We start from the raw sequence: 22,849 nt of genomic DNA on the forward strand, positions 1-22,849 counted from the left end.
TGAGGGGGACAAGGAAAGAAACATTTAAACACAGTAAAATGTACTCAAAACTTCTAGTCTAGAGAAAATAAGAACTTTAGAAGGGGCAAATTCAGGAACTGTCCAAGTGCTCTCACATTTTTCCAGAAAGCAGGCCTTGTACCTATATAAGCTGCGTGAACACCTTCCAGGGCTAACGTACCCTTATAAGGACTGTCGCACAGCAGACAGAACACCAACTCCTGCTTATACACTGGCCTCACACTAGACTCGGGCTTCCTCTGAAGCGTACTTACAGCACTGGGTCAGGCAAGGGGCAGACCACTGGCCCTCAGCCCAGGAGCCAACACTGAACCCCAGACCAAAGAAGAGTGAGAGGCTTATGGAGCCCACCGTGGCTCCCTCTCCAAGTCCATATTGGCCTAGTTTCACCTGAATTCCCTGGGGATGAAGCTATTACTGGGCACATCCCCTGATCACTCGTGTGAACATTACCCTCACACACACCCATCCTGCACATAGAGAGGACACACAGAGACTCAGTAAAGGACTGGACAGCCAGTGAGAAGGTCCGCAATCCACTGCACACCCCTCCAGGGCACCCACCAAGCTTCTCCTTACTGAGCACCACCCTCCTGGGCAGATGGCCAGCAGCCTGCACTCCCACTCCCCAAGCCCTAGGCATGCAGGCAAACCTGACTGCCACTGCCTCCCTGTTCTCCAGACACCATGCAAAGGAAATGATCTATGGTGAAAGCAAGCAAGCAGACTTGTGTAAAGGGACCGAGAGACACTTCTGTCCTGGCCCACAGCCACAGCATGACACCCAATCACCACATAGAGATGCTACAAACCCAGAGATGTGGCATACCACAGGCCTGATGCCAGGGTGGTGCTAGGCGTGCTGTGGTCTGGAAAAACTCCCTCCCTCCCTCCTTGGAGGTTATGAGGGGCAGTGTAGATCTTTACAGGCAAAGTTAACCAAAAGATTATTGACTCTGAACCACTCTCCCTGCATTTGACTGTTTTCCATTTGATGATGGATGATATTTAATACCTTCCAGTCTGAGTACACTCTGGGTCTGTAAATACAGATCCCACTTTATTGCTCCTTAATAACTATTACGAAGGCTAAAGCCTGTCCTCATCTTCAGGGCCTGATGTTCCATGCAGATCTCCTGGGAAAGGTAGCCAACTACATCCAACAACTGGCTTTCTAGAATGAAAACACACACACACGCACATGCATCCGTACGCACCCATGCACACACAGTGTACACAGGCAGAAATGCACACTCACATAGGCACTACATGGATGCTCACATACATACAAAAGTCACACAGCCATATGCATGTGCACAGTAACATGCATGCTTGTATGCACACATGTATGTATGCATACTCACACACACACTCTCTGATGCCCCACTCCCTGACATGAGGAGGCAGAGACAGACGGGAAGGAGGTCAGGTCAGAGTCAGGCACACCTGAGCCAGACACAGGCAGAGCTGCCTCCTACCTTTTCCCCTGGGTGCACTCAACTTCCCCAGCCATAGAACCCTTACCCATAAAATGGGATTCTGCAAATCCTAGCTCACAGAATCTTAAAAACAACCATATTTGGGGATCCCTGGGTGGCTCAGTGGTTTAGCACCTGCCTTGGGCCCAGGGTGTGATCCTGGAGTCCCTGAATCGAGTCCCACATTGGGCTCCCTGCATGGAGCCTGCTTCTCCCTCTGCCTGTGTCTCTGCCTCTCTCTCTCTCTCTCTCTCTCTCTCTCTTTCATGAATAAATAAATAAAATATTTAAAACAAAACAAAAAACAACCATGTTCATGAAAATAAGTTAGTTTGATGGATGTTAGCAGTCACTACCATTCATAAATGCTGACTTGTTCAGGTGCCCTACCAGGAGTCTGACATCTGTTCATTACAACACAGGTCCTATGCACAAGTGTACATAAGCCCAGGGCCCAGCACAGATGAGCCGCCACCAGCAGCGCTACCATATTGCACATTTGGAAGCAGCAGTCTCAGTTCTGAAACCATTGATAAACCATGAGTGGCTGACCTGAGGGATGCTGAATGACAGCAACACCGCCCCAGGCGGAGAACCACTACACCAGGCACTACACCCTGGGCACAGCCATGCCTGCTACCACACCTCCGCCCACCCAGCCTCTGCTCTGCTCCAGGGGAGGAGTTGTGTGCATTACAGCATTTGTGTGTTTCTCAACCACTGAGCACGAGTATCACTGTGCCACCATTTGTGGGATTCCTTTATCGCTAACGTGTCACCTAGGAAGGTTTCAAGTGATTCTGCGTAGCAGGGAGATTTTTAGGAACACACGTGTTACATCAGAACAGAAGTGACTATAATTGTGTGCTGAACTATGTACTACACTTATGAGAGTCCTGGCTCACGATCACAAACACTTGCTCAGTGCTTGGATAGGTCCTGCCTGGTGCTAGGGTAGGGTACATATACATCCCCATCCAGGAGAGGAAGTGAGGGTTCAGAGGCAGGGTATCCTAAGGCAGAAGCACCAGCCACAAAGTGACAGTTTAGTTCCATCTTGGGTTTTCAGACCCTCCATCCCAGGCTCTTCCCCTAGAATGAAGAAATCAAAACAGAACGGCCAGCCCCCAGCCCAGGTGTTGACTCACTTCCTGACACAGCCAGGGATGCGACCTCTGGGCACCCACCCACCCCAGGCAGCCAATGGCCAAGGTCGCACACAGACCCAGAGGGGCTCAGAGAGAGGAGGAAGAGAAAGGAGTGGCCCAGCTGGCCATCAGGGCTTCCTCCTTCAGGAGGAGGACGGTGACTCCACACCCTCAGTGAGGAAGTCTCAGTGCAGCGTCAGGGACACAGGCAAATGCCTCTCCTTCGGGACAAATGGCTGCTGCAAGTCCCACCCGCCCCACTGAACACCCAGAAGGCTGCTACAGTTTTTGATTTTGCTACAGCTTGTGGTAAATTCATTCAGTAAGCTAGGAACTACCCCCACGGTATCAAGGAATGCTGAGTACCTGGCTTCCTTGGGGCTCCTGGAGGCAGCCTGCAGTGGGAAGGGGGCCACTGGAGCTGAGGGTGGGCAAGGCCCAGCTCCCAGAGAGCACGGGGTCCCTCTCACAAAGTGAGGGCATGGGGAGCCCCCAGACAGAAGGCGTGGGTCCTACCCCACACTAGGACACTGGGTCCCCACCCTGGAGTGAGGGACTGAGGACTTCCTCTCAGATGGAAGAACACTAGGTCCCTCCCCTAAAGGGTGTGGGCCACCCCCCCAGATGGAGGGCACATGGTCCCTCCCACACACAGAGAGTATAAGGACCCCCAGATGAAGGGTGTGGGGACCCTTCCTGAGATGGAAGGCACATGGTCCCTCACACTGAGTATGAGGACCCCCAGAAGGAGGCACAGAGACTCCTCCCCAGAGTGAGGGCATGGGGTCCCTCCTGTACCTGAGGGCACAAGCACCTTCCAGGACTCCCTCTCTGGGCAGTGACAGGGAGGACAAGTCAGGGGGAAAAGGCCAGGAACAGGGAGCTGCCTAGGGGCAAAGGCCAGGAACAGGGAGCTGCCTAGGAGCAGCCAGATGGGGGGGACCCAGCCTCAGTAGGCCTAGTGCCAAGCAGCCTCAGGCCAAGCATAGCAGGGTTCCGGGTGCAGCCAGCAGAGGTCAAGGGCATCTGGGTGCCCCTGAACCCCCTCACAGGAGTGGCCTGAGGGCAGGTCCAGCAGCAGCAGGACCTGAGAGGCACCTGGCAAGGAGCCATGCTCTAAGCCATCACCAATGTCTACCTGCAGTTTCGTCTCCACCCAGGGGACAGGTTGTTCGGAGATGGAGATCTCTTCAAAACCGAGTTAAAAGGAGAGCAGGTCTTCACATGAGAGGGGATTCTAAAGTATGAGCAAGGACACAGAAGTCCTCCCACATCGGCCAGTAGCACTCCCAGCCCCTCTTGCCACCAGGGCTCGGTGGGCAGACCCAGGCCCCCCGCACCCCCCATACCCCACTCAGCCTTGGTCTCCCAGCACCAGTTAGGCCTGAGCTTAGAGACAGCAGCCCATGTCCCAGTGAGGACGCTCAGGTTTCTCCACCAGGAGCCATGCTGGGCTGCAGGTGTCTCAGGCTCTAGAGGCCTGGGGTAGCAGGAAGCCTCGGCCTAGCTGCTGGTGAGGAGAGGGAGGCACTCACCCCAGGACCTCAGGAAGCAAGAGAGAAAATACTTTAATGCCGTTACTTTAGAAACTCAATATTCACACAAAAATGCCACACAAGCAAAATATACAATGTACAAATGAAGACAGCACTGGCCCCCTGATCCCTGTCCCATGGGATTGCTCAGAGCCTGAACAAGTGGACAGGCATGTCAATGTGGCCAGCTAGAGTGCACAGGGCTCAAAAGCATTGCGGAAGAAACCCTCCAGTGGGAGGGTCCAGAAGAACCTGGGAGCTGAGGTTTCATCTGCTACATAAAGGCATCTAAGAAATCAAGCCAAGGCTGGTGAACACAGCATCCCTGCCCCGCCAGCACCGGGCACTTGCCTGAGTAGGCGGCCAGACTCAGAGGAGGAAGCATCAAAATGAGGATACAAAGAGATGGACAGCATGCAGGGGACATCTGAGAGGAAGCTGTCTGTGTCCCCTTAGAGAACAGTGCAAGCGATGGCAGCAACCAGGCGGCCACCAGGCCTGTCTGATGGCCAAGGCCTGGCTCCTCCACCATGGTTGGGTACCCTTCAGGCAGGATGACCCCATGTTCACCTCCATGCAGGGAGCCTGCAACCCAGGGTGTACACAAGACAATCCAGAGAGATACTACACATACTATTTTTATCAATTTTATTTTTAAAAACTTTCTAAGTAATTATACACAGATTCAATTACTTAACACTTCATCATTAACCATAGATCACATACATGCTTTTCAAGTGGATATGCACAGGTAGGCCTGCACATAGCAAACCTCTTGCACATGTGCAGTCAATAAGTCAAGAAAACAGTGAAGCAGAGCCCTAGGTGGCCCCAGGAGGGCCCCAAGATGATTGCGCTGGAGGGAGGCAATGGACAGGACAGAGAGCAGCCTGCAGGTGTGCTCCAGAGAACAGGTGGGGGAACCAGGCTGAAACCAAGGCACCCAGCTCTGCTGTACCACACAGGCCACTCCCAGGACTGGGAGGAAGAAGGTACATGTCCAAGCCCTGCACTCCTGGGGCAAAGCCCTGTCCCTGCCCTGGGCATCAACTCCCTTTAACAATCATCCCCCCTCTGCCACTGGGAGCTGCCATCCTTTTAACCTTCACTGTTGGGGGGAAAAGACATCATTTTCCAAGTTGCTAGTTTTAAGTCACAGCATCCAACACAGACATGTATGTATCCAAGATCTTGCTGCAAGCACTTTTGATGGCCCCAAACACCCATCTGGTGGCAGGCAGGAAGGGGTAGCATCAGGAATGCCTGTCTCAGGAGCCCGATGGCAGAGGCAGAGAGCGCTTGTACACATAGGGCACAGCACAAGTGCCCAAATGGAGGCGGGAGGGGGCCACTCGTAGGCAAAGGCAGTGAGTAGAGACAGGAGACAGGGAGCAGAGGTGGGATGCTTCCTCTCACCTATCACGGGCTCTGAGCAAGTCACCCTCTCTGGAGCAATGAACATTTAACAGATATTTCCTGAGTGCCTACTATACATGAAGAGCCTCCTACAGCTAAATGCTGATGAACCAAACAGAAAAGGCCCATCTCTCTCAGGAGAGACAAAGAGGACAAGTGAGCCAAGCAGCTGGGGAGGCTAAGAGCCAGAGAACCAGGGAGAAGCACCAGCAAAGGCCCCGAGGCCTGCAGAAGTGGAAAGTCCAGGAAGCACAAAGGATGAGAGGCAAGATGTCCACCTGCCCCATCCCACAAAGCACATTCCAGGTGGGGCACAAGGAGGATGTACCAGGAGGAGAAGGTGCAGGGCCCAGGCAGCTAGGGAGCCAGTGATCAGGGACCAATGGTCCTGTGCAACGGGCATAAATTAGATCCTAAAAGACCGACTCGTGCCCTCCCAAGGGGCAGGAGTTACCAGCGATGTCCTTTTTAGACTGTTCAGATTTAATCTGTTATCATGAAATGGTGCCACAGGCAATCAGCCCTAGCCAAAGGAAAGCAAAGGGCTTCTGATCAAACATATGTCATGGAGACTGACACGAAGGAACTAGCTACATGGGCCTGGTGGCCAGGCTGCCCTGGGACTGTGAGCACCTCCCACCCTGCCTCCCCAAACTCATAGTTCTTGGTGAAGGCACTACCAGGCCACACAGCCCACACCCACCCAGGCTCACCCCTAAGGCAGAGGGTTCTGAAGCCCAGGATACCAGCACGGGCTGGGACTTCAGGGTTGCAGTCTCTCCTAAGGATGTGTGGAAGGTGGGGAGGAAGGTAGGTGAGCTTCTCTGAATCCAAATCCTAGGGCTGAGAGGGGAAGGTCCCTTGGGGGTTGGAGCCCCTATAGCAGGGCCTTGAGGCCTTGGGTGCCAGGCTGGCGCTGTTCCCACAAGTGAGAAGAAGGCTCAGCTGTCCTCTCCTCTCGACCCCTCCAGTCAATCCTTTCCAGCCCACCCGCAGCAGTGGCTGGGGGAAGTTACATGTGCCACCCCTCCACATCCTCCCAAACTCTATCTTAATAAACATCTTCAAATTGGAGAGGAAACAGGCATTTTGTTTTAATTTCATTACATTTCCTAAAGTTGCTTTTCTCTCTAGGATGGTTTCTTCTGCCTCAACCTGGTTCCAGCTGCCCCCTTGGTAGGTGACTCAGTGACAGTGATGACAAGACGGGCCTTCTAACAACTGTACAAATGGCGTGCTCCCATAATAAAACAGGTGCACTATTTTACCTCGATGGATGTAAGAGAAATATCAGCCTAAAAAGGTAACCTGAAAGGACAATATATTAACACCTCAAAATTAAATTTTAAAGCAAAGAGGATCTCACCTCTCTGTGGGAAGAGGAAGGCTGCCATGCTAAGCAAAACAAATGTTAAAATAGAAACCACGGGCTGGGTGACATGCACTGCCCAACTCCAGGTTTTTTTTTTTTTTTTTTTTTTTTTTTTTTTGAGGATCAGGCAAAAGTTAAAGGAGGAGAGGAGAGGAGAGGGGAGGGGAGGGGAGGGGAGGGGGAGGGGAGGGGAGGGGAGGGGGAGGGGAGGGGAGGGGAGGGGAGGGGAGGGGAGGAGAGGGGGGAGGGGAGGGGAGGAGAGGAGAGGGGGGAGGGGAGGGGAGGAGAGGGGGGAGGGGAGGGGAGGGGAGGGGAGGGGAGGAAGGTCGAAATCTGAACCTGAATTTAAAGGGTGTGAATCACCGCCCAGGCCCTCTCCATGGCAGTGGGGGGCTGAGACCCCCGACTCACAAAAGAGCCACCAATTCCATTCTGCAGACTGCTGCTGAGTTCTGAGATCAATGGGGCAGCAGAGCCAACCTCCTGCCATTCCCCAGTTAGTGGGTGTGAGGCTCCATGACAAAGGCAGGGAGGAAGTACAGCACGGATCCTGCCCCTCAAGAGCTACCAGCCTCAGCAAGACAGCAGGTGCAGGTGTGGGGATAGCAGGACAGGGACCCAATGGGCAAACAGATAAACAAACAAACTCAGTAGGAGGGTGCGCCTCTGGGAGGTGGAGGGGATGCAGGGGGGACAGCACTACACTCACTAGAGGAGAGCAGCGTGTGACAAGGACCAGGACCGGATGTGTACAGTGGGGGGGCCTGAGACATCTGCAGAGACCTAATCAGCAATGCCAAGGACCAGCCATCTGTCTGGGCACTGTGCATAAAAACAGGTGTCACCACGGTGCACAATGTCTCTGCACAATGTCTCTGCGGCACAACCCCGGGCCTGGTCAACCAGGTCCCATTACACTAGCTCTGAAATGGACTGGACTTGCTGCTATTCAACAATGTCCACTGACCCACAGCCCAGGGACCATTTGGGAGCTGAACAGACAGGCAGGATCTTAGGTCCTTCCCAGGGCCACTTGCTCAAACTCTGTATTTTTCACAAGATCCAACCTGATCTGGAGGCACACAGAGGAACTCCACCCTAAAGGACCGAATTGTGCCCTCCCAAGGGGCAGTGCAGAGTCACTGGGATGACTTAACCTCTCTGGTCCACAGTGCCCTCATCTCTAACACGGAGGAGGTGGGAGTGATGAGGGGCATACCCAGCACACTGCCTGGCTACACTATGTGTCTAATGTCACCCCCCGTGTTGTCAGCACTCCTCTCAGCCCACCCAGGAGCCAACCACAGCCCTGTAAAATCCACCTACACCAAAGATCCAGAGCTCCCGCAGACCTAGTGAGAGCTCCTGAAGTCTTGCCTGGGGAGGACAGGCTGGGCATCAGGACAGAGAGAAGGGGGACAGCAGAGAAGGCCAGGGTACAGCCCCACCTGGTCACCATCCAGCTCCTCAGCCTCCTCATCTCGTCACAGAGACAGGGGCTTGGCAAGGCCCCCAAAACCATGTACCAGGTCAGTAGACCCAGGACATCAGTAAGGGCACATGTGTGGATGGGAAACCCTAACGATGCAGGTCCCAGAGTAGGACAGCATGGACATGCTGTGGCTTAGTGACCCTTACTACTCAGAAATGACCATGACTCCAACAGCAGCTTCGGTCCAATGATAACAGCTGGAACTGCGTCCTCCCCACCATCACCGACAGAAGGCTGAAAACAGATGGTACCTAACAGCACCAACCAGCTGCACAAACCAGGTGCGTCCCTGCCTATCTCTAAGGCCCCCCGGACCGTTTCAGACTTACACACATGTCAAGAGAAAATGTGCTCTGCATCCCCACACGGAGCACAGATCACTGTGCAGAATGAAGCTTGTGTGGGGGCTGGCTTCGGGTGGAGGGTGAGGACAGGTGCAGAGTGAGCACACCCAAGAGCACTCACTCTGAGACAGACACAAGCCAGGCACTTCCATGGCATGCTGGTTCTCAGGAGACAGAGCAGGGGCTGGGCGCTCTCAGCCTTACCTTCTATGCTACCAAAGCCCAGGAATTTTCAGCATTAAAAAGGAAGGTGTACAAGAGAACCTTTTAATAAGATTAGGAAACTTGTGGGCTCTGAAGGACAAAGGATGAAGATGAAGACATGGATCAAAAGCAGCTGCCATTAAAGTTCTTTTGGGAGAGAAACAGACATAATCTGCTTTTCACTGAGGTAAGAGGCCATGCTGTCCAGCTGTCAGCAATCCACCTGAGCTCAGGCATGGGACAGCTGCTATTGCAAAGGGACCCTGCAGTGACAGCCAGTGGAGTACAATCAGAGTCTGCTTTCTGCCCTGGGCTCCTCCCCATCCAGGGCTCCTCTCCACCCAAGGCTCCTCCCCTCACACTATGCTCCTCCCCCACACTGTACTCCTCTCTACCCAGGGCTCCTCCCCTCACACTATACTCCTCCCCCCACTGCACTCCTCCCCACCATGTTCCTCTCCCTACTATTTTCCCCCCATTGTGCTCCTCCTTCATACTGTGCTCCCCTCCACTGCACTCCTCCCTGCCTAGGACTTCTCCCCCCACTGCTCTCTCTCACATACACTGTGCTCCTCCCACACTGAGATCCCCCCGCCACCCCCCACACTGAGCTCCTTCCCACCCAGGGATCCTCCCACACTGAGCTTCCCCCCCTCCCCCCCACACACACGGAGCTCCTCCCTGCCCAGGGCTCCTCCCTCAACTGTGCTCCTCCCCCACTGTGCTTCTCCCTGCTCAGGGGTGTCCTCCTCTCAGGACCCTAGTCCCCTTTGGTGTCACCTCAGTTAACCCACACAGTTGCCCATGAAAAGCAGCCAAGTGCCCTGGGCTTATACGCATCCAATTACAAGCTCAGAGGTAAAATGGCCCAAGACCTGTTCAAGGAGGGGGGCCAGGAGGCAGAGGTCACCAGCAAGGAGCCAGACCCACCCACACAGCTCCAGTCTCAAGGTCATTCCCTCCTGCACCTTCAGGAACACGGCAACACTCCCACCTCATAGGACTTTGACACAGCTTTCTGGAGGAAGCACTGGTGTTAAAAGCATTTAAAGCAAAACATACTCTTTGTGATCCAGATATTGAAGTTGAAATTATGCATCAACACAAAAACCTGCACACAAGTATGTACAGCCACTTCCTTCAAAACTGCCAAGACCTGGAAGCATCAAGATGCCCCTCGTTAAGGGAGCATGCAGGTAAACTGTTATGTCCAGTGCTAAAGAGAAATGAGCCATCAAGCCATGACAGACATGGCGGAACCCTGAAAACATACTGCTGCTAAAAGAAGCTAGTCCAGAAAGGCTGCACACCTTATGACCCCAACTGTAGGACATTCTGGAAAAGGCACAACTACGGAGATGGGGAAAGGTCAGTGGCTACCCGGGCTTCAGGAGGATAGAAGAAGGGTGGGCATGTAGGGCACAGTGGTTTTAGGGCAGGGACAGCATTCTGTGAGGTGACACCACAGGGGTGCATACATGACATCTTACATTTGTAAAATCACAGAATGCACAACACTGAGAGCCAGCCCTAACATGAGCCACAGACTTTAGTTAGAAATAATGGAACAGCAATGGTTCTTGGATCGTACCAAATGTACCTAACTGATGCAGGGTGTGAACAGCATAAGAGCCTGTTTTGAGGCAGGAGAAGAAGCACAAGGCAAGTCTATACTTTCCCCTTAATTTTTTTTATAAACATAAAACAGCTTTAAAAAAAACAGCTTTAAAAAAAGTCTATTAATTCATTTTTATTAACATAAATTTATTTATTTATTTATTTTTATTAACATAAAAATGTTAATATGTCATATACTGTATCATTTTATTTACATAATATCATTGAAATATCAAAATTAGCAGAGATGGAAAACAGAATATAGGAGATAGTGGAGTGGCTGTGCTTGCTTTTGTGGCACCATGCAGAAGGTCTCTGTGGCAGTGGTGGTTCCCTGAATCTACACATGTGCTAATGTGACACAGAACCCACCTCCCCACCCCCAAACATACACAGACACACAATCACATATGCGTCAAATGCCTGATACTGCACTATAAGCATGGGAGAGGTTTCCAGGGCAGAAGCTGGGGGAAAGACACACAGAACCTGGTCCCACTGGCTTCACAACTTCCTACAGATCTATAGTTATTCAACAAATGAAAACAAAAACCCAAACCCACTGACCAGGCTCCAGCACAGGAGGTTCACCCAGGGCTCCTTCCCTAGTGGCCTCCAGAGCTCAGCAAAGTCACCACAGCAGTGGTCCCAGGCTCTCACTAATCTGCTCTGGCCCCTAGAGGGAGATACCCTTGGGTTTGGAGCACGGACCCGGTAGTTGTTCGGCCCCAGAAGTGCCCAGCACAGAGCCCAGCATGCAGGACTCACTCCGCCAGGATCTATGGGACAAGACAGCAAAGGAACAGGTGAGTAGGTATGGGTTCTTTCCATTCCTTCCCAGCATTCCATCTGCCTGCACTGTGACTCTGAGCATGGGACACTTTGCTTGAAGGTCAGCTTTTACAAATCCACAGAGACTATGAGAAAATACTTGGAACAGAACAGTAATAAAAATAACCCACATCAAAATTGATGGGGTAGGCATTTTTTATAAAAATTCTTAGAAAACAATAAATAGGGGTGCCCAGGTGGCTCAGTTGCTGGAATATGCAGCCCTTGATCTCTGGGTCATGAGTTAAAGCCCCATATTAGGCACAGAGATCACTTAAAAATTTTAAAAAACACACACAAATAAGGGATTGCATTAATTCAATAAACAGTACCTACAAGAAACAAACAGCACATGTCATCCTCAGTGGCAAATTACCGAAGCTTCCTGACCTGCGTGAGAGAAGGACACTGCCAGCATCACTTCCGAGTGACAAGTCGACTGATGGTCCCGGAAAGAAGACAGGAAAGAAAAAAAGGAAAGGTATGAGGGCCAGAAAGGAAGAGGTCAGCTGTGTTATTCACAGAGGCCGGGCTCCCGTCTGCTGGAGCTGCTTTCCAAGAAGTGAGTTTAGCAAGACTACCGTGTGCAGGGGCAGCAGCCAAAACCTGACTGCATTTCCACACACCAGTAACATACATGGGATACAAGTCCTCAGAGATGCCGTTAAAGCTGCACTGAAAACAGAAAATACTTGGGAAAATGTCTAATAACATGCATCTAACATGGGATGTTCTCCTTCAGAAGATAATGTGTGATGTCACATCTTCCCAAACTGATTTACAAATTCATTGTAATCCTTATCATGTTCCAGCAGTTTTTCATGTAAATGGACAGATCCTGAAATGTAGGAGGATACGCAAAAGACCAAAATTAGCCAAAGAATCTTAACAAATTTGAAGGTTCACAGATACTGACACATAAAGCTGTAATAATGAAGACAAGGTGGTAGGGTGAACAGAGACAAGAAGAGGCAATGGAAGAGAAGAGAGAACTCAGAGCTGGCCTGTCCATGAACAGCCTGCGATAGGTAGCAAAGGCCTTGTGACAGTCCACGGGAAAGGGCTGGTCTCTCAAAAAATGTTGCTGGGTCTACTGCATAGTCAAAGGAAAGAGGAAAAAATAATCTAAGAATTTTAAGTGAGGGGTAACTGATACACAGTGTAGGTGTAGGCATACAACCCAACAACCAGGTGTTTGTATATGTGGCAAGATGATCACCAGTGTAAATCCAATTAACATTTGGGGGAATATGATCCTGACACCTACTTCCTGTCACACCCAAACATCAATCTATAGAAGATGAGACAATAAAGCAGTTAGAAGAGAATAGCTATTTCCATGACTTTGGTAGCAAAGATCACATCCATCGAGTTCACCAAGGCTCAGAAGGCACTAACCTAACATAACAGAATCAGGAAGCTGGTCTGCACTAACATTAAAAGTTGCTACTTGTCAATGGACACAATTAAGAGAAAGGCAGCATGGTGTAGACGAGAGACGTGGTCGTACAGGTCTCCAATAAGAAATTCATGATCAGAATATGAAGAGAACTCCAGGAGAGAAGGAGAAACAGCCCCTAAATGCAGGGCCAACCTCGCTGAGCACCAGTGGGCCCAAATAATAGTGTGGCACCCTTAGAGCCCACCAGAGAAGGACTGAAGCCAGAGACACAGGTTCTGGTGCAGACCCAGGGGCATCCATGGGGGCTGGTGTCTGCCAAACAGTTGCAGCCCCACTGACACTGAGCGTGATGGACATCCTCTTGTCAGCCAGCACTCCACACCCTGCCATGCCCAACACAGAGGAAGCCACCACCCACTCGCCCCCAGGAGTACTTCAAGCCCCATATTGGGCACAGCCACCTGCATGCCCCCCAGCCAGGACTCCCACCACCCCCACCACCAGGACCTACACCCCACCAGGACCACCACCCATCCACCCCTAGGACCTGTACCCCACCAGGGCCACCACTCACCTAGCCCCCCCCATGAGGACCACCACCCTACTCAGGGATCTTTCAAGGGTGAGACATCATCACTACCAAACCATGCACTCTGATCCCCAAGGTAGTAAGTAAGACACCAGTGATCTGCGTCCTCCTCTCCAAAACACCTCCACTATAGAATACAGAATAGGGGAACAGTTAAGATATAGAAAAAAGAGTTAAGGGAAGCTTCTACTTCCATTTGTTTTTTTTTTAATTTCTTACTAAAAAGTTAGCTTTTACTGCTGAGGTTCTATAAATAACAAAATTCTATAACCATATTGTGGAATATTAGGGGCACCCTGGAAATAGCTCATTTCAAATAGGAAAATGGTTTGTGTTCACCCAGTTCTGGAAGCCAATTTTCAATTGCTTAAAATAGTCATGGTATTTTACCAAGGTGATTACACTCTCAGCTATCAGTAACAATTAAACCCTTAGACTGGAGCCGCTTAATAAGGTCTCAAAATAAAACCACACACTCCAAGCGCTGTATGCTGAAATGTCAAGCACACAAATAGGACCCTTGATGGGACACAGGTGCCCAGAGCCCCACCAGCAGGCCTGTAGCAGGCCTGGCACAGAGCCGCGGCCGGCGGCAGGAGCACTGCACACACAGCTCTGCTCCAGGTAGGTAGTGGCCAGGGGGGTTTCTCCTCTGCAAGGACAGGGAAAGACCAGCAAACACCTGCTAGCCGGAGAACCGCCACCTTGGAGGCACCCTGAGGAGGAAGCACACCTGGCTGGTGTCTGACATGCTGCAGAGCTCACAGGGTTATTATTCCAAAGTGGACACATAGTGGCCACGTACCTGGCACTGAGTACCAAGCGGCAGACTAGCCACACCCCCATGCCAACAGCTGATGAACGGCTTCATAACCACGCTGGTGGGAGAGACAGGTCCCTGTGAGCCGGACCTAGGGCTGCGCGGGAGATTGCTATCGACCCATCAGGAACGTGCCTTTGAGCAACAGTCAGTCTAAGGCATCAGTCAGCACCAGGCAATCAATACCCACTCTTTCCCGGACTCAGCAAGGCCCATGAGTGCAGCGGGTTGGGGTGCAGACGGAATTAGGCCAGGAAGGGCCATCGGCTTCCAACCTGCTGAGCCAGGGAGAATGGAAATTTCCTGCCTTGGGATGGAGCAGTAACCTTGCAGGACAGCAAATACCCGAGAAGAAAGCCAGGCCAAAACCTCACGAAGGAAGGGTGCAGTCTGAGCATGGCCTCCATGGGTGGGGGTTATACCCACAGCTCCTGCCAGGAGGTGCGGGCTTTGACAGGGATCTGCAACCGGGACTCTAACCTGGAGGAAGGTACATATTAGAACCCCAGGGTCTCAGCAAACAGAGGGCTCGCAGCCATCAGCAGCACTCCTACTAAAATGGAGAAGAGAGAAGAGCAGCGTGGCTTCTGTGCTAGGTGACAGGAAGGCTCTTCTCATACCTGCTGATAGCCAATGGGCAGGTCTTTCCAGAGGGACCAACTGGTCCTGTGCACAGCAACAGCTTCTCTGAGCACTGCACCTGTCCCCTGACCTCCCAACACACAGAATAAGCGCACCTGCTCAACTCACATGAAGTCTGTGAATGGGAGCACTCTGAGTAAGGGGTGCTGACTGCTCTTGGACTCACAGTTCCTGTGGCACACAGAGGCTAGAGGGGGGCCAGACTACCCCTTCTGGGTAGCACATGTCCCCCGCCCCCACACCCTCGTCCACCCTATCCCAGCATGCAGGACCACTCCCTACATTGTGATGCCTGCCTATAGGTGTCTGAGTTTCCAGGTCTTGGTGTCAATAGCACCCTCTCCTTGACAGCGCATATGGTAGGCCATGATGGAACATGGTCACCCGGTAAGACAAGGAGATTTCTGCAGACACAAAGACAGGGACCCTAAAGCCGGAGAATTAGGCTGCCTGGGTTGACCAAGTCACAAGAGCTTGGAGAAGCAGCGAACTTCACCAGTGCAGGCAGAAAAGGAAGCCACAGAGATATGCAGTTTGGCAAGGCCTCAACCCTCCACCCCCTCCCAGGGCCGGCGGGACCACAGGAAAAACCTGTGAAAGAATGTGAGCAGGTGCTTAGCAAGGACAGCTGGCACAAATAGGATCCCTGTTCTACAACCACAGAACTGAACTCCACAACAGGCCCAATGACCCTGGGCACAGACTCTCCCTGACAGCCTTAGGACCACTGCACCACAAGGGCGGAGCTGACACCTTGATGCATTCTGCTAGGGCCTGGGGATCAGGAAGCAGCTGGGCCTGCCCAGAACTCTGAGATGACACACTCATGCCATGTCCACTGCCACGGCTGTGGTGCCATGACCGAAGCAACAAAAAAACGGCAAACACAGACTTCACATAAGGAAGAGCTGTGCTGGCCTGGGTCCCAAGCCCTATGCCTGGAGACCCAGCTCAGAGCCTCAGCCCCAGACATACCATCCGACCACCACCCCCGGTCCAGCAAGGAGCAGCCTGTCCCCAGCTCTCAGGGGTCACTGATGCAGGGTTCCACAATCACACTCCTGGGCATCCACTCAGAGGAATGAAAATTCACAGCCATCCAAAATCCTGGGCACCATCGTTAGCAAGGGTATTTGTAACAGCAAAACCTGTAAACGCCCTCCGAGTTGTGCAGTCCTGCTCATTCGCAAAGAGGAACTACCTACTGACATTCGCACAATCCAGGCAAATTGAGGCAATCCACTGAGTGGAAAAGCCAGTCTCAAAAGGCCACACACTGTACAATTCCATCTTTACCATGCTCTTGAAAGGACAAAATTTTATTAACAGAGAAGAGATGGGTGGCTGCCACGTCAAGGCCGTGGTGTGGCAGGTGAGGTGGGCATGACTGAGCATGTGTGAGGCCGTGTGGCACCCTGCAGGCGGTAGTGGGGACACAAATTATGTGTGAAAACAAGACAGAAATACACACGCATGTGCCAGTATCAGATCGCGGTACCATAATTACATAAAATACAAGCACTGGGGAAACGGTGAAGGATATAAGGAACCCTTCTGTGCTATCCTTGCAACTTTCTATGATCTATAATTATTTCAAAACAAAAAGCTAAAAATATAAAAAGTCATCACCCGGGGCTAACAGCATGGAACAACTGGGTGAGGGGTATCGGAGTGTCAGGGATGCCGGGAGTTGGAGTTGGGGGTGCTGGGATGACCCACACGGTGTGGGTTGGAAGGGGACCCGTCCATATGAACACGTCTGGTTTATGGGAGCTTGGGAAAAGACACAGGGAAATGTTTATGGATGTGCTTGTACAGAGAAGCCAGGACACACACACACACATTTCCTGGCTGTGAGCTGACAGGGCCACAAAGACCTAGCACACCCACACCATTCTGCAGAGAAGCGAGCAGAGTCCTGGAGCAGCAGCTGGCACAGGGCTGGGCAGGAGATGCTCAGGATGAGCCCAAGGACCTGCAGCAGCAGCAGATGATGAGGAAGGATGAAGGGCTCAGCCCTCACACTGAGCTCAACTGAAAGAACTCCCATTGGCCAAAGCAATAAAATAAAATCAAGTAGCTGGATTAAAACCAAATTCTAAAGTCAATATCTACAAGTCCATTTGCTATAAATAAATGGCTGAATTAAAGAATAAATAGGGAGGAGAGCTGAATCTCATGCAGAAAAATTCGGAACAGGAAATGCTCTGCCCTCATGGAGGGGTATAACCCCCACACTCAAGGTGTAGCTGTGCACGGTGACTTTCTCCCAAGTCCACCATGTGGATGGATAGATCTGGCAGACATAGCTAAGCCGCACAAGCGAGATCCGTATCCACACAGGTAAGTCATGTTGACGGCCAGAGCCTTTCCCTCCAGGGTCTCCTCTGAGCCCGTCCCCCAGGTGACCAGGAGGAAAGCCTCACAGCACGCCCACTGCTAGAGGGCACCGAGCTCGGGCCACCAGTGGCCCATCATTCACTAAGACCTTCAGGAGGGTCAAGTGAGCCACACACACCCCTGCCACCAGCAAAGCCTTCCACCAGTGTGACCGCCAACCTGTCCAACCAGCTTCATCCCACACTCCCTCCACAGACCTCCTGAAGCCTCCCTTCCCTGAGAGGGCCACATACCCACTGTCCACATGCCACAACCGCCGAACCCACCAGCCCCCACTTCCAAGCAGACTTGCAGCTCTGACACAAGCTCACACGGGGTGGAGAGGCCGGGTGGAGGCAACTGGTTGGGGATGGGGAGCTGCATCCCCACAGCATGGGGTGACCCAGAGCCTCCCATGACAAGGGGACACATCTGTGGCTGCTATTTTTTCTTTTATAACTTATCTTACAACTAGAAGTTTGTCCCTTTTGACTAGCATCACTCATTTCTCCTAGCCATAGCCCCTGCCTCTAGTAACCACCAACTTGTTTCCGGTATCCATGAAGTTCAGTGTTTTAAGATTCTGCATGTGAAACCATAGTGTATTTATGCTTCTCTGACATTTCACTTATTAGGACAATGCCCTCCAGGTCCAACCACATTGTCACAAATGGCAGGATTTCCTTTTTTCATGGCTGAACGATATTCCATTGTGCCCCTATGCCATCTCTTCTTGGCACACTTACCCACTGGCAGGCACCCAGGCTGTCGTGAAGGATGCCACATGACGGTGGGGATACACACACCTGTTCCACACAGATTCCACTTCCTTCAAGTCAATGCTCAAAGTGGGCTTGCTGGATGGTGCGGTGGTCCCAGGCTTTGATTCTTCAAGGACCTCTGTCCCATTTACTCCTTTCGTGGCTTTCCCAGGCCTCGCCAGCACCATCCACATGGGAGCCAGTTGGGCTGGCACACAATACCCCTGCTTCTTCCGAGGACAGCAAAATGGGGATCCAGAGGGACTGAGCACCTTCTCTGAGGTCACCGAGGAAGGTCCCCCCACTTGTCACCCCGGGAAAGGCCATGATGTCAGGGACTGCAGCCTGGCCTCGCCTGTACTGACAGAATATCAGGTCCAAATATCCCCCGGCCACATGCAGCCCCTTGTCCAAGCCAAGGACATGCCCTCTGGGCAGCTGTGCTGTCCACCTCTTGCTCGCTCTGTCCCCACGCGTCTGGACCGACACGAGTAGCACCTTCGTGCCCATTCCCCCAAATCCTGCAAGGCGACATTCAGACTGAGCCCTCAGGCCTCAGCTCAGCTATGGCTTCCGCTCCAACAAGAATTCCGTCACACGGGACATCTAGGTCAGCTGGGCAGCCAGCTCCTCATTTCGGTTCAGCTCATGACCTCAAGGCTGTGAGATCAAACCCTGCATCAGGTTCTGTGTTCAGCAGGGAGCAGTCAGCTTGAGATTCCTCCCTCTCCCTCTCCCTCTGCCCCTCCTTCTGTATATCCTTTCTCTAAAATAAAATATAAATCTTAAAAAAAAAATTCCAGCACAAATGGCATGTGTGTGTGTCGCTGCTATCTGTCCCACTAGACTGTAAGCACTAAAGGGCTGCCATGACCCCACATCTGTGCAGAGAGGACCTGCTGGCACGCTGTGCATGCTGGGGAAGGAAGGGAGGAAGAAGTGGGAGCACAGGAAAGCAGCTCCATACCCTAGGCTGTAACCAACCACAAGCACCCAGGCAAAAGGACCATGTCCTCCTCTCTCTCAGAAGGCAGCCCAGGTTCCAAAAGTGGCTCATAAGGGCATTCTGCACAACTCCCCCACAAGTGCCACCTGCAGAGCCAGGACGTCAGGGGCAGCCTGGGGCCGGTGTGCGGAGGTCAGCTGAGCCTGACCTGGGAAGCCCCTGAACGCAGGGTGATGTGATGCCAAGGCTCTTCAGGGATAACATGGCATGGTAAGAAATGTGCTGCAGAAGCCATAAAATGGCAGACTTTTAGTAGTTGAAATATGACTTGTCCTCTCAAGGCTCTATAAGCAGGAGGTCCGAGAAGCAAAGAGCATGAGGCACAACTCCTGGAATCCCCCAGGTGGACTGCCATTCCCTGGGGTAGCCCACTCGGCCCACACAGTGTCGGGTTCAGGGCAGACAGGAAGTTTCTTTGCCCAGCAAGCTGGACACCTGACATCCGTGCCTGGAGAACGTCTAGGGACGGATTCAGGCTCTCTCCTTCCTGTCTTCTGAAACTTCAGCACTCAAGCTCCCACAGACAACCTCAAATCGTGCTCCAGCAGACTGTTGAGCCAGACAGCGGAAGCTCTTCAGGACAAGGACAATTAGAGAGATCCCAGCCCCACATATGAGGCTGAGAACAAGAACATTCTGCCCAGTGCATCTGGATCTGGAAGACAGTTTTCATTCCAGACCACAGGCCACGGACCCACTGCCATTTACCCTGGGCTCATGGGTCGCTGAAGGAAGGGAAGACTGCCCCTGCCCACAGCCTAGAGCAGGGTGGACCCTGCCTGCGAGCCAGAGCCCCATGGGTCGGCATAGCCCCAGCCCTACCCCTCACCAGGAGCACTGGGTCTCTGGACAGCCATCCAGAAAGGGGCCCACACCTGGGCCCTCGGAGTCTCAAAGAGACCACCCAGGGTTTAAGGAAGTCTTTGCTGTTAGAACCCTGCTAACATGACAGGATAAAAGCACAGCCTGAGAAAGTCGCCACAACTACCTACTTTAGGTGCAGGGAAGCTGATGGTCCTCTGAGGGGGATGTGCAGCAGCTCCACACAAGCCTGACTGATCAAGAAGGACATAAACCACTGTGGTTAAAAGTGCCCTTAGTTTGGTTGTGATCTCAAGAGCCATGGGTGCCTGGGAACCAGACACTATGTCTGGACATGGAAGGGATGGGCTGGCAGCTGCTGGCCAGGATGGCAGGCCTCTTGAGCAGGGCCAGCCTGGGCACCCCCACCATGCCCTGTACCTTTGTCAGCAACAGAACTCGCTTCTGGAGTCTCCGTGCCAGGGCCTCCTGCGTCTCCCGCTTCTTCCTCTCCTCCAACAGCTGGCTGCTGACCTGGCGGACCTCCTCCTGGAGCTGCTGCCGGACTTTCTCCAGCCCACGGGCACTGCACAAGAAAGGCAAAAGGGCAGAGCAGTGAGGCCCGGCCTGCAGAACACGACCCCAGCCACGGGTCCCCCAAGACCAGGACATGCTCGTCACGCAGGTCCCAAAATAGAGCCACACGTGCAACCGGCACGCTGCCATTTCCTCGCTGGTGAATAGCTACTTAGAGCTTTTCAGGAGTTTCTGGATTTCAAAGAGACACCCAGGGTGATCCCAGAACACGGCAGGCAGCGGGGGGAGGGAGGAGCTCAACCCCACACACAATGGGAAAAATTGTCAGCAACACAGAGCTTTGGGAGAAAGCACTTCTGAATGAGCTAAATTACCAGCAAGCATTTCCATCCGGATCACAGCAGCCAGATGTGCAGTTGGTGTTGGGGAGCCCCCACCATCCCAAGTTAGGGTCCACTCCCCCCAGAGCTGCCCTGCCGGCTGCCAGCCAGGGGCTCTGACACTGGGGCAGGGGCATCCTGTGGTGGCTCCTCACAACCGGCCAGACCCCCAGCAGGCCAACCGTCCCTGCAGGTCCTGCTTGGGCCAGTGGCCTCCGAGTCATCCCTTCAGGGACCTGCTCTCCTGCCCACCTGCATGCTAACATGCAACTCCCAGGTATAGCCTCTCTTTCCCACAAAATGCCCCCAGTCCCTCAGTCCTGCCCAGGGGCTGCTCTCTGCTTCTAACATGTTTCTGAGCAGCCAACGGCAGCCAGTGCCTGACACCAGCAGGAAAAATCCCTGACTCCCAAGACTATGCAGTCTCAGGATTCTGCACCCAGGGTGACTGATGAAGGGGATGAGGCTCTGGGGAGCCCCCCCCAGGAAGGGGGTTCTGTGGAGAGGGGCTGTGAGGAGAGGCATCCTGGGAGAGGCCCCTGAGCGAGGAGCTATATCCCCTCAGGGCACAGAAGGCACCTTTTTCCAAGGGAAATTCTTAAAATCTGCAAAAACCCCCAGAAGCAGAGCACCAATAGGACTGCACTGTCAGAAAAAAAAAAAAGAAAAAAAAAAAGGACTGCACTGTCAGGTGACATGTGCAGCGCTCAAAGAGGCGGTACAGGTGAGACAGGACTGAGTTGGGGCTCGGCCGGAGGGCCAGGGAGGGGACCTGTAGGCTCAGCCACACCTGGCCTCCAATCATGTCCTCTTAGCTTTGCGCAACTTGAAGAAAACCTTCATCAGTGAGGATGGCAGACAGTGCTCTCTCTGGAGGTGGCCTCCACCATGCTAATTTCCTCTCCCAGATGTGAGCACAGGGTTTTGTTATTAGGTTTAATTTGGAAATGAAAGTGGATCACACACGGAGAAAGCGAGGACACGCTGGGTAAAGAGCCCTGTCTGGGTGCCCGAGGTTGGCCAAGCACAGGGACCATTGCTCGCTCGCACTTCATTTTGGCCATCCTGGAGTCTTACACTGAGGTGTGACCCACTGTACCTGCCACCTCCAGGTGTTCCATGACCAAACACATAAAAACAGGCATAAATGTTCACTTGAAACAGAGGCTATTAAGAGGCTATTTTGGGGCACCTGGGTGGCTCAGTGGTTGAGCATCTGCCTTTGGCTCAGGTTGTGATCCTGGAGTCCTGGGATCCAGTCCCACATCGGGCTCCCTGTATGGAGCCTGCTTCTCCCTCTGCCTGTGTCTCTGCCTCTCTCTGTGTCTCTCATGAATAAATAAATAAAATCTTAAAAAAAAAAAAAAGATGCTATTTTGAGTTCTAACTCAATCTAAAACTCTGCATAGGTCAACCTAACAATCAAGCACTGTGGCATCGACCCCAGAATCACTGAACTCAGGTGGGCAGCTCATGAAGGCTTGGAATCAGTGCTCCCGCGCTGGCTGGTGCACACAAAGGCACAACCACAGCCAACCGTCCAACCAAGCTGCTCAGAAGCTCCCCAGAGTACAGGTTCGGTGGGGACAGCCCTGGGGGAATCTGCCAAGCCCCAAACCCTGCCAGGTGGGAGCACAATGCCCTCATAGCCACGTGGGGGTCAGACTGGAGACCACACCCCGAGAGCTGCTGGCAGCCAGGAGGGAAGCCGGGGCACAGGACACCCACATCTTAATCTGGGGCTGCCAGCTCACTGGGCAGACCCTTAAAGAACCAGTGGGCCTCTGCCCCCCAGTGCCTGGCCATAGCCCACAGCCTTGCCCTGAGATGTCACAGAAACAAGTGTATCAACTGAGAGGCAGCACCACCATGTGTCTGATGGAACCTGCAGAAAGGTGACTGGGCCTAGGCCCAGGTAGGTGAAGCCCTCGTGCATAGTTAGAAAGAATGCCTACCCCTCCTGGTGGTAAAATGCTTTCCATGAAACTTGGATAGGAAGGAAGAAAGCCAGAGGACACATGACCCTGCAAGGTTGGCACTAGGCAGGCAGCCCTGGCCTGAGTGTGTTCTCTGC

The 22,849-nt window shown here is 52.7% G+C and overlaps 1 protein-coding gene across 9 annotated transcripts in view; it reads right to left on the reverse strand.

Annotated features, from left to right (window-relative positions):
- Positions 1-22,849, reverse strand: part of MAD1L1 (mitotic arrest deficient 1 like 1) — a 346,832-nt gene that overhangs the window by 185,141 nt on the left and 138,842 nt on the right. For 8 of the 9 annotated variants that reach the window (XM_077907541.1, XM_077907542.1, XM_077907543.1 and 5 more), the window contains one exon: positions 20,300-20,444. In XM_077907541.1, the coding sequence (XP_077763667.1) occupies positions 20,300-20,444 (145 nt within the window). Of the gene's footprint in view, positions 1-15,019; positions 15,136-20,299; positions 20,445-22,849 lie in introns of those variants that run through there. The other variant, XM_077907547.1, reaches the window with a different exon arrangement.

Source organism: Canis aureus, chromosome 8, assembly GCF_053574225.1.
Source record: "Canis aureus isolate CA01 chromosome 8, VMU_Caureus_v.1.0, whole genome shotgun sequence".
NCBI classification, from domain to species: domain Eukaryota; kingdom Metazoa; phylum Chordata; class Mammalia; order Carnivora; family Canidae; genus Canis; species Canis aureus.